This window comes from Notolepis coatsorum (genome assembly GCF_963971535.1).
Source record: "Notolepis coatsorum genome assembly, chromosome: 9".
In the NCBI taxonomy this organism is placed as follows: Eukaryota; Metazoa; Chordata; class Actinopteri; order Aulopiformes; family Paralepididae; genus Notolepis; species Notolepis coatsorum.
This window is the reverse complement of record NC_140173.1, coordinates 114063634-114076636: the sequence shown is the minus strand read 5'-3', so window position 1 is coordinate 114076636 and position 13003 is coordinate 114063634. Positions and strand designations below refer to the sequence as shown.

The 13003-nt window shown below is 43.8% G+C and overlaps 1 protein-coding gene across 1 annotated transcript in view; it reads right to left on the bottom strand.

Annotated features, from left to right (window-relative positions):
* ltbp1 (latent transforming growth factor beta binding protein 1) overlaps positions 1-13003 on the bottom strand; it is a 339149-nt gene that overhangs the window by 54739 nt on the left and 271407 nt on the right. Inside the window, 1 exon segment of the mRNA XM_084322133.1 lies at positions 12058-12186. Coding sequence (XP_084178259.1) covers positions 12058-12186 — 129 coding nt within the window.

Genomic DNA, 13003 nt, shown 5'->3' with positions numbered 1-13003 from the left:
AAAAGACAGACTTCTAGCCCCCCTTCAGAGATGATATTTTGTATGTATTGTAGGGTATTTCCAGGCGAAGAGAATAGGCCACAACCGCAAAGTGGGGTTTGGAATGTTTCTCTCCCTAGCTTTTTGGATGTTGTCCTCACTGTTGAGGTTATACGCTCCATTTGGCGCCGGTGTGAATATCTGCTGGCCCGGCTACGAGGGAAATTATGTTTTCATATGTTAAGAGACCAAAGTGCTGTGCTAATGTAAGAGAACACGAAGGCAGACGGAGGGTGTGAGATGGGACTATTATGGGGAAATTTGTGCCATTTTGACAAGTAAAAAAACAATTGTCACAGCTATGATCTTCTTATCCGCTTAGACACATACTAAGAAACAAAGCAATATGTATGGGCTACTTACGCATACAGCAGCACACTCGTGTTACCCCCCCCCCCCCCATACACACTATCTATTTCTAGTTCCTCGTTAGCTTCATTGTTAATGTGGATACTTAGCCCATGGCCAGTTGGAGCCACGGTGACGGGTATCATTGTGTCCACAGACCACAGATGGCCACAATGTTCTCCTCACCACTAGCTCTGTCACAATATATCTCTGGCCCCACCAACCATGAGATTGAAAGCTCCATAATCAAACCAGGTTTTCTGTTGTTGCATATATTAAGATACATCATTAGGCAGTATTTAAAACGAGAGGAAACATACAGGGGAGACCCGAATAGCTCTCAAGGGATTACATCCCTCAAGATGATATACATATATAAATATCATATATACATAACCATATCAACAATGTATTTACACAACAGGAAGGACGCCCGCCCCCCCCCCCCTCCATTCTCCACCTGTGCCCCTGCTTTTAAATTATTCCTTGGATTAAACCGGAGGTGACAAGTCTCTGTGTCATCCTGGACTTGAACTTGAAGTTCAACGCCCATTTAAACAAAGTGAACAAAATAGCTTTCTTTCATCTCAGAAACTTAGCGAAGGTACAACCATTCATAAATCAAAATGATGCAGAGAAGCTAATTCATGCTTTTATATCTAGCCGACTAGACTACTGCAATGCACTATTCACTGGTCTCTCCAAGAAAATGACTGAAAGACTCCAGCTCATTCAAAACTCTGCAGCTAGAGTGAATGTGTTCCCAAAAGGAGGGAACACATTAGTCCTGTCTTAGCTACTCTACACTGGCTTCCTGTAACTTTTAGAATTGATTTTATGGTGCTTCTCCTCACATACAAAGTTATAAATGGACAAGGACCCAGCTACATTGCTGACTCTCTAATAAACTACACACCCGCCAGAACACTGCGATCATCAGATGCAGGTCTATTAGAGGTCACCAGAAAGAGTCATAAGAAGATGGGTGATGCAGCCTTTGTAAACTATGCCCCAAAACTGTGGAACATGTTACCCATGTTAGCCAATACGTTAGACATTTTTAACACTTTCAGTGCCCATCACGTCATATGACGTTTTATCAGCCCAATGCCTGAATGCCCACGATGCGTATTAGCATTTTATTAGCGATCTGATTTCATATTTCATCAACCGAGTCTCCCGTTGGTACAGCAGCTCCTCCAGCAGCTCAGAATGGAAAAAAGCGCCCCCTATCGTCTATCCCTGAGTAACTGCAGTCAGACCTGGGATCAGTCGATATGTAGAGGCGGAGCCAGCTGGCTCCCTGAGCTGGCAAACTGTCTGCTCAACATGGAAGTCATCGCGGGACGGGAATCAGCCTGGAATATATATTCACAGTAGCCAATCGATAGTAGACAGTAGTGATCGAATCTATTTTACCAGTCTTGGGATAATCAGAGTTGTATTCGCTGAGATATCAACGTGTCCCCTATGTGTGTGTGTGTGTGTGTGTGCGCGATCGCTGATGAGGAACTCAGATAATCGATTTTCAGCTCGCGGCCCCAGCGTGCATACGTACACATATACTATCGATAATCTAGCGATTATTTGAAAACGATTCATAAATAGGCCGAAAAATGACAACGTTTTTGTGTATTCTAGAATATTTCAGTAAACGTCTTTTATCATGGAATCTTTTTATTTTCCTTGAAAACGAGGGCTTTTCAAAATGCTCTAAAACGAAAATGAACCGATAAAAAAACAATCCGCTTCGACAATGTTGACTGGAAAATGAGTCATTGATAAGCGACGGGCAGATTAGACACATAGCCATAATTTAAAACATAGATTAGGCGTTATTAACGCTAACATTGAAGTGGATGGTGGGCATTCAAGCACTAAATCGTGCGCCCCCTGCTGGCACTGAAAATGTTAAAAGGCTCTCTAAAAAATGTCTTTACAAAAGCATTTGACTGACTTTACACTATTATATTTCACTATTTCTCTGTGATTGACATTGCACTATTTCCCCATGTTTTTATTCCCTTTTATTTTATATATCCAAGACTGGACATCCGTACTAGACAATTACTGTTTTCCCACAGATAGGTGGGCAGTTTTGGGACCGTGAGCAGGAAATGTGATAGGCTTTACAGACAAAGTCTTGGGGCGGGATCCACAAAGGGTTTGTGTCGGATCCATGAGGATTAGACGCTGGAAACAGGCCAATGAAATGTTTATTCTGGAGTATATGATAATGCAGGTTATATTATCCTAACTAAACATTAAATACAACTTGCTCACTCAAAATATTCATCAATTATAAAAATATCTTCACTGGCACAGTGCAGTGCCTAAATTGTCAAGAGGGGTGTGTTGTCGCGGGAAAAGTTACAGTAATTATGCAATAAGGACGCTCCCTTACATTTCGTCCTGTACAGCCAGAATCTATGGACGGATTTTGTTAATTGAGGTTTCGTTAGAACACCAGAAAATATATCTTATAAACGGTATATGATTTGTTTGAGAAATATGCAGCCACAGGCCGAGATAGCCTTCACAAAGTGGCGTGATTTGCTCCAAGTCTGGCAGTGAACACTATTAGAAATAAGGCTAAGCACTAACCCATGTCATTTCAAATGCTTGGTTCCGAGTTGGTTTCCCACTTTAGTTTGAAAGTTGTGTCTGTTTGTTATTTAAACCCCCCCCCCCCCACTATAAGCGACCTTGGGTTTTATGAAAGGCGCTATATAAAACGAAGTTATTATTATTATTATTATTATTATTATTAAATATTAAATGACAAATAACTCCTCTCCTTTGGGTGCTGGGTTAGGTTATAATCACAATAAAGAGGTGGTGTAATCTAAAATGAAATATGAACTAAGTTAAGCACAATAGAATATAATATAATTATGAAATCAAATATAGTAATGTATAGAGCTTGCTTAATTTGTATTTTGTGTCTATGCCTCATTTCCGGCTTATTTTACCCCTTCCTGATATCTGCCAACAGCGCTGGTATCTGTGTCTGCGCTGGTATCTCATCTGCGCAATGTCCTTAGTGGATAGCTCGCAAAGACGGAGCAGATACCGCGCGCCCTTGGTGTCTTTATTATTTATTATTATTTTTATTCCCTCTGTTTTATTATCTTATTACTTTATTTTATTATTCATAATTCTACTGTCTATTATTTTTTTTATCCACTTTTTTCTCCCATTTTCTATATTTTCTCCCATCCCAATTTCGTATCATCCAATTCAACCCTCCCCTGTCACGGACGCTGTTTCTTGCCTCCCACAAGCCGGCTGCAATGTGGACTAAGTCATACATAGCACAAGTCCCCTCCGGTACTTGAGGTAACAGCAGTCGCATCTTTTCACCTGCGCAGCTCGATCTCTCATTGGCGAGGAGTAACGTGTGGGAGGCTCACGCTGCCCCCGACACTTCCTGATTCTATTGCGCAGGCGCACCAACCGACCTGTATGAGTCGCTGTCCACAACGCCTGATCCCCACCCTTCAGTTTCCCTCCCCGTAATACGGCCAATGTGTATTACTGCGGACGACCAGCTAAACTGAAAACAATGTGGAGAGCTGGATTCGAACACGCGAACCCAGCGTCTCCACATTGGTGGCGAGTGCCTTGCCCACTACACCACCTAGCCGCCCAATTCTACTGTCTATTCTACTCTACTATTTTATTGCACTGCACTATTTTCCTCTGTCTATTGCCTTTTATTACAGGTTAGAAGCTGTCAGGTATTAAACTGTGTAAGACCCAGGCCTAGAACTGCACCCTGAGAGAGAGGTTTGCCCTGAGTGGGAGGTTCGAAGGGTCAAAGTGGGTATCAAACGAGAGGGAAGACTGTCAGGTTTTAAACTGTGGATACCAAACAGAAGGTAAAGACGACTTTGAACTGTTAAACAGTAATCCAGAACAATTTTATTGCACTGTAAAATGTGATATACACACATGGCTGTACTGAGCTGGGGTGGGAAGTATGTGCTCATTTCATCATTCATGTATTTTCCATTCTACTAAAACTGCTGGGTACATACCTTGACCTTTATCATGTTTTGTAACAGATTACAGAAATTCAAGAAGCCTATTGGAACGTGAGGTTCTGTTATGATTTGATTAATATATCTGCATTATTTTATCCCACTTTATGCTTTGCTCTTGCTGCTTGTTTTACACTGATTGTATGTCTTATTTCTTACTGATGAACTGCAATCCCCTGTATGAAAGGTGCTATACAAATAAAGTTATTATTATTATTATTATTATTATTATTATTATTATTATTATTATTATTATTATTATTATTATTATTATTATTATTATTATTATTATTATTATTATTATTATTATCTCAAGCAGACTTCCAAGAAAGTCCCCAGAATCTACCATTTATCTGTGGCATTAAAATGCGGGGCTGTTCTATCACGCTTAACTGGAGCACTAATTAAACTACAGATCTGTCTGGCGTGACCCCGTGTGACTTTTGGGAACCTGTTGACTGGGTTCAACCGCCGCCTAGGCCTGCCGCTAGCCTGCTACATGAAGAACAAAAGCATCGTTCACGTTTGATTCTGACACCATCTCTCTTCATCTGGGCCCACAAGGACTTCCATGTTTCAACGAATGCGGGAGAAAAAACAGGGGGAATTGGAAAAGAAAGCCGTGTACAACCGAAGGGAGAAGATCTCCATCTGTATCTAAACACCAGACTGGAGGAGAGTTTTTGCAGATCGCTTAAATCACCCCGACGGTCTTGGAGGAGGTGCGTCTCAGACGATCCAGTGATGGGAACCAGATGTAGAGATACCAGAGCGCCGTCTGATTCTCAGAGTCTGGACATAAACAGCAAAATAGACAGATGGAAAACTAGAAAGCTGGGAAAACAGGGGAGCGAGGAGAGAGAGAGAGAGAGAGAGTCTGTCTGAGGAGGGTAACTAGAACCAGAGAGAGAGGGGGGGGGGGAGGTGCGGAGGTAGCAGGAGAGGGAGGGAGGAAAGGAGAGGAGAGGAGGAGAGGGAGAGAGGAGGAGAACAGGGGAGAGGAGACATAGGAAGAGAAGAGGGGGAGAGGGGGTTAGCGGTGGACCACTTCCAGTGGTTTTCGGGGAGTGTGTGTGTGTGTGTGTGTGTGTGTGTGTGTGTGTGTGTGTGTGTGTGTGTGTGTGTGTGTGTGTGTGTGTGTGTGTGTGTGTGTGTGTGTGTGTGTGTGTGTGTGTGTGTGTGTGTGTGTGTGTGTGTGTGTGTGTGGAAGCGGCTCCATCTGTGCTAACCACAGCAGCGGGAAGTGATGGGCTGGCAGGAGAGAGGAGGCAGCTGGCTGTACTGAGCTGGGTGGGACCCACAAACACTTGCCAAAGTACAGATAGGAAGTGTGTGTGTGTCTGCGTCTGTGTCTGTGTATGTATGTGTACTGTATGTTTTTGTGTGTGTGCATGTGCACGTGAGTGTGTTTGAATGAGTGTATAGGAGCTATTTGATTGTTTTTGTGTTAAGTCTGTAGTTGTTAAGTTCATCACTGGGTGGCAGCGCGGAGTGCATGGTTTTTGAATAAAGGCACAGGTGTAGGCTATTGCTATCAAGGTATCAAGGCATGGGTGACGGAGAGGTCTCACGGTTTTTACTGCACGAACACACGCACGTACCCTCGCTCGTTTTCACTATTATTAACAGCATTATGCAGAAACTATTGGTTGGCTCATCAACCATGTATTATGTTAAATACTTCAATTAAATGGGAACTTCACCCAACGGCAGGTGACACCGACTGGACATCACATGTTTTCTAATTGCGCGTCAAAGACGAGGATTTACCGCACCCAACCGAGCGCCTACCAGGACATCAGGATAGTCGCTACAGAGTGCATGCTGACACTTAATGGATTTGTGTGTGTTTGAATACCATATTTGTATGAGAGAGACAGGGAGAGAGAGAGAGAGAGAGAGAGAGAGAGAGAGAGAGAGAGAGAGAGAGAGAGAGAGAGAGAGAGAGAGAAAGAGAGACAGGGAGAGAGAGAAAGAGAGAGAGGGGGGAGAGAGAGAGAAAGAGAGAGATTAGAAGTGTGCGTATGTGCATATGCTTGTATGTGAAATTGAATACATGTTGGTGCTTAATATGCACTCTACTAGTGTGAGTGGCTGCTCAGTCACATGCCTTTAAATCTGTTTATGCTTTTCAACAGAGCACCAATGTCTGATTGCATGCTTGTGAATTTGCATTAATATATTTGAGTAAGTGCAGTATGTGTGCATGTGTTTGTTTATTTGTGTATCCAAGCAGAAACATGTCTCAGAGCATATGTGTGTACATGTGAGAGCTACAGGGAGAAAGAGAGACTCTGTGTGTGTGTGTGTGTGTGTGTGTGTGTGTGTGTGTGTGTGTGTGTGTGTGTGTGTGTGTGTGTGTGTGTGTGTGTGTGTGTGTGTGTGTGTGTGTGTGTGTGTGTGTGTGTGTGTGTGTGTGTGCGTGCGTGCATGTATGCTCATGCATGCTCCAGTGTACCAGTATATGACCTAGAGGGTGTCTGCACGTGTATTTTCTAGGTCAGTAGGATAGTCTGTCAGGAGGAAGTGTTGTATCAGGCCCAGTAGAGAGAGAGGTCTGCACCCCACATTCACAGCTCTGACAACCCTTCCTGCTGGAGGAAATTGGACAAGATGGGAGCTGCATGGGTCCAGTTAGACAGGGAAACCAAACCACCAAGACCCACCAGCTCCAAGTCACACTGCAGGGCCAGGTGTCCAAGAACGTCAGCTCACTGGGCATAAACATTAACTCATTCGCTGCCAAGAACGATTTGATACGTGATTGTCCGCCAATCGTTGAACGCCAACCACATATATATACGCTATTTGATCGTTATTTTTTATTCGCTATTTCCAATCGTTATCCATCCAGGGAGCCTGTGTAACCATAGGGAATGAGTCTGAGATCGCAGAAGTCCAATACCGCCGCCTGGTGGTATGCAGCCGATGTTGCACTCCCTTTGAGACTCTGTGTATGTGACTGTGTGTCGATGAAATTCCTCCGGGCGGACTTTTCTAGTAGCCTGGACCGAGGGCTTTACACGATCGCATTGAATAGTTTTCGGGACCCCCGATTCATTATGCTGTGGTGGGTTATGTCGTGGCCCAAATGGACATACGATCTACCAGATGGCAATCAAATAATTGGAATATTCTTTTTGAAATCTCACCGGCCACAGGTAAGAGCAAATTACTGTCAATTTCAGCTTGATTGTGCCTTGTTTTCATAACCATCGCCCTGATCAGCGTATGCTGTTGTACTAACGAATGCCGTTATTGACAATCAATTAATCAGAAACGACCCCCCCCCCTTTCATGCATTCATGATGGAACATAATATACTGATCATATGCATTTGAATTTTTTATTGTAGCGTGTATAAGGACGAAATGCCAATGGATTAAGTATAATATGCGTTACGGCCTATTACTAGCCTCACAGGAATTACCCTAAACCGCTCTAAAACCATACTTATATTCACCACGGTATAAAACGGGAATGTATGGATGGAAAAATTATTTCTTTTTCACATCTTGAACGATATATACTTGATGCCAAATGGGCCATAGTATTGCATCCATAGCTATAATATATATATAGTTATAGCCCTGCAAACAAGGTGAGCGACTCCATAGACACATAGCGTGGCAGCACATAGTCATATCCCGTTCCCAGTGTGGTGATCAATGAGTAGGGATGAAATTTAATGAAGAATGTTTTCCTCCCTTTTACCCGTTTTGTCCACACCTTGCTCTTGTTTATTTATCATCGTGCTAAATAATTCAATTTCGTCTAAAGAAATCCATTGTTTTCTCTTCCTGGGAAAAGTACCCAATTCACGAGTTGCGTCACTCTGCACTTGAGGGCGAACACAAAAATGTTTTGCAATATAATTTGGAGCAGCCTGCCCCTCCCCCGTCTTCATAAAATCTGTAAACACACGGGTACTTTAGGATGTCAATCAAACTTCAATCAATTTGACCCCCCACCCCAAAGGTCTGTTGCCATTTGGAAATACATTAGCTGACATTGGCTGGGGAGAAAAAACTCTCTAAACGCATTGGTCCAACTTCTATGAAAGATAATTTACATGTAATTAACCTCTTTTAAAGAGAACGATCTTTCCAGCTCATGAAACTAGAGATCGCAAATCCAGCCATGTCATGCATGTTTACCTGGAAAGGGATTATAAAAGAAACGAATTAAACAAGACTAGGCTAAACCTAATTAAGTTGGACCCGGCCACGGCACTCATTGCGTGTTTCAACAATGGGGTCAGCCAGTTAAGGACATTCGCCGCCTTCCGGGTGCGGCCAAAAGTTCGACTAACTGTAGTGTAATATAATAAATGGGAGACTGTGAATAGTTGGAAGGACCTTTACAACTACGGCAACCCCCCCCCCCCCCCCCCCCAGGGACGGATAACTTAAAGGCGTGTCCTACTGCAAACCAGGAGTTCCTACACAAACCCTTTGTGTTTCAGACAAACAATTTATTTTCAACGTCTCTGTTCAGTGGGGATAAGTGGACAAGAACCGTATACGGTACCTGGAGACACACACACACACACACACACACACACACACACACACACACACACACACACACACACACACACACACACAATATGACATGTGTAACACAGATTAATGTCTCCAACTCCATTACATTCACTGGGGAGTGGTACATGTGCACGTGCATGAGTCTCTGTGTGTGTGTGTCTTAATGTGTGTGGTGAGACCTGCATTCGGAGCGTAAGCATCAGTGCTTTCTCCAATCCCAGGGTCTGAGGAGCAGCGCTGACACGGAGGGGAAATGTTTAAAACATCACAGTGGCGCACGCAGCACACCTTCAAATTGAATGGAAATAAATAGTCTCATCAATCAAGCTTCTGGCGACGCTGCTGCCATCTTTTTTTTTGTTGTTGTTGCAGAGTTGGGGGGAAAAACACTGTCCAACACGTAGACAGAGAGAGAGAGAGAAGGCAGAGCACTTTAAAGGGGAACGGCACCAATTTTTTTTTACTGGGCCATGTCGGGTGAGGTCTTATGAATGACGTGTCTCAGATGTTCATTTGGCACACCCCACCTCTCCATGCAATGTAAAAGCAATGGGAGTTTGAATGCAAGACATTCGTGTCGATGTGTCCTTGAGCAAGACACTTAACCCCTAATTGCTCCCTATGAGCAGGTAGGCACCTTGCATGGTTGCCTCCGCCGTCGGTGTGTGAATGTGTGAGTGAATGGGTCAAACGTGAGGAACTAATTGTAAAGCACTTTGGATAACTCTGAGCTTATATATATTTTTTATTCTATTTATTTTTGGGCTTTCTTTATTTTTCACGCATCCCAATTTAGTCGTTATGCCAATTCCCTTCCTGGTCATTGCGCGCATTGCCCCACTGTCGGCCTGGGGAGGGTGTAGAACTACCACAGATAGAGAGAGAGAGAGGGGATTAAATAGATTTGAACAAAGTCGTTAATGTACTCTGACCTTGAACAGACCAGACTTGGTCGATACGTGTTGGTTGCTGTTTTTAACTATACAGCCACTACAATGAATGCTTGTTAAATTGTGTACCTGCAGACGGAGTCTTTGGGGGGTTTCTTTTGGGGGGGGGGGGGGTCATGTTTGTATAGATCTACATGGCTTTTGACTTTGCATGCAATAGATATCTCAGTTTAAATTCTTTTTTTAGCTTTCGGTATTTTTTTACCCAATTTAGTCGTTATGCCAATTCCCTTCCTGGTCGTTGCCCGCATTGCCCCACTGTCGGCCTGGGGAGGGTGTAGTACTACCACCTGCCTCCTCTGATACATGTGGAGTCGCCAGCCGCTTCAGGCGCCCCGACCGACCAGTAGGAGTCGCAGTTTACAACGACCAGGACACGTACCCCACCGACTTCCCACCCGCTAACACAGCCAATTGTGTTAGTAGGGACGACTGACCAAGCCGGAGGTACCGCTGACAGCTGGATTCGATCCCAGAGTCTCTGCGGTGGTAGGTGAGTGCTTAGTCCACTGCGCTACCCAGCCGCCCCCAACTCTAAGCTTATTTGAGTGTTCCCAAAAGAATGAGCCACAGGAATCTAAGGTGTAACCCATTTTTCAAAATAAAAGAATAATAGTGTGTCACAGAGATCTAGCTATACTTTCTGTCTTCGCTGATCATGTGACCTGACCCAGCCTGCCAATGCTGGCTCTGGAACCAATTCAAAATGTCTGCTTGTCATCACGGTACATCCCGAAATAGGCATATTTTAGAGTTGAAATTCTGTGGCATTCCCCTTTAAAACCTACAGCTGCATCAAGGTCAATCATAATATAAACTTATGTTCTGCTGAGTTCCAGAAATGAAAAAAATAAATGTCTGAGTGTATGAGAGCTGAGAAGCATAGTAATCAATTGTGGTACAACAAACACAAGTGGCTGAGGAAAATAGTTGTGAGGAAATTGCACTCAATCATACTGAAGCCCTTTCATGTTTCATTATTGGCTAATAGCTGGTTGCTACAGAGTCTGAAAATAAATCTCACTGTAGGATTAAAAGGTTATGGTTGGTATTCCGGGCAGGCAGCAGAGATATTGATGGCAGATTGCCCCGGCGAACGCTTAATGTAAGTGAGCTGTCACTCAGTTGTCATGACAACAGCGCTGGACCGGTGTCAAGATTGGTACCAAGACGTTTTCAGCTATTAATGGACTGCAGTTTGAATGATTTCAACAGCCCCCCCCTTAAAGGAAATCTCGTAATGATGGTTGTACAAAATTAGCAGACCTATCTAGGACATCAGGATGTACAACATGCAAGGCTAGAAGGATTAGAGGAGGAGGAGGACCCACACTAAGGATTCTAAGAATTATAATTAGCGCTGACATTGCTGTGTGGATGTTCCAAGGTGCTTTTTCTTCTACTAATGAATGAAATCCAATTAATGGCTTGTTTCATCAAGCGCTACTCATTTCCCTGTCTATTAATCTAATGATACTGCACCCTGTATGCTCTCTCTCTCTCTCTCTCTCTCTCTCTCTCTCTCTCTCTCTCTCTCTCTCTCTCTCTCTCTCTCTCTCTCTCTCTCTCTCTCTCTCTCTCTCTCTCTCTCTCTCTCTCTCTCTCTCAACACACACACATACGGGCCTGTGTAGCTCAATGGGTCTGTTTGAGCATGGCACTGTCTATCACTGCCCGGGTTAGGGGGTTTGATTCCCACTGCAACCACCCATACTGGCTAAATGTATTCAGTCGTTCCATTGTAAAGTTCTCTGTCTCTGTGTCCTAGTACTAGTAGGGGTGGGGGACGAAAATCAATACTATATATTATTGATACAGTGACTCCAAGTATCAATACAAAAAAATCCCACTTTTCACCAAATGAGGTGAACAGACTGAAAACATTATCTTATTAGATACAACAGATGATGTATAAATATCTTTATTTCAGATATTAACAATGTTTTCCATTGGGGACATCTTTTGCAGTTGAAAAGAGGTAATAAATTGCTTTATAACTTATATCAAAATATTGTGATATTACAATATCATGACTCCAGTATTGTGGGGTCTCTGGTGATTCCCACCCCTAAGCACTAGAGAGCGCTACATAAACGCAGTGATTCATTCATATCATCATTCCTTCCTACTTACCCACACAGCTGAGGCCGTCCTGGGCCTCTTGGAAGCCTTGGTCACACAGGCACCGGAAGGAACCCTCTCTGTTCTCACAGTAGCCGCTGGGGCCGCACACTGTCTCGTTGACCGCGCACTCGTCAATATCTGCGGGTCACAACAAGGGAGGAAGGAAGGGGCTCATTTGACGCATGCCTTATCAGTGCTTTCTCAACGTGGGGTGCGAGGACCACCATGGGTCCTTGAAATGGTTTGAGGGGGTCCCGGGAACAAGGAGAATAGTTTTAATTTCACAATTGAATTGACTGGAAGTAAATTAATGCCAGGCCTGTCATGAGAGAATAATTCTGATGACCTAACATTTTGACCATGAAATTAAAAAAAAATCGGCGTAAAATGACTCTGTTCTTTTAGGTGTTCAGGTCCTCCAGACACCGTGACTCGTCCTGCCGATTCATCTGCAGGGAGAAACACTGAACCACAACTTCAAGCCAAACACTCTCACAGATGCCGCACAGAAGCAAAGGTGTGCCAGAACATACCACACAGCCGCTGTGGATCACAACAAGCACACAGAGGCAATTAAGGAATGATGTCAGATCCAAACCCGAGCAGTTTCAGCCAAATGCCTGCCATGATTGAAAGGTCATGTGGAAAAGATCAAAGATCCTAATGAAGAGCTTTAAAGAGCAGCAGACAGAACCAACCAGACGACGAGTTAAACAAAATGGCCTGGAACTGGGAACAGAACGTGCCGTACTCCAAACAAAGCTATTGATCCCCCGGCAAGCAGACACACGCGACGGATGCTCTGTAGATCTGTGGTATGGAGGTATGGACGAGGTACATCTGCCATCTTCTGGAGCAGGTGAGTCCGGTATAGCTATCGTATGCTGGACCCAAGCAGACATCTGTCAAATCAGCCAGATGAACCTTTTCACCCATTCTGCCATGATTGTGAAAA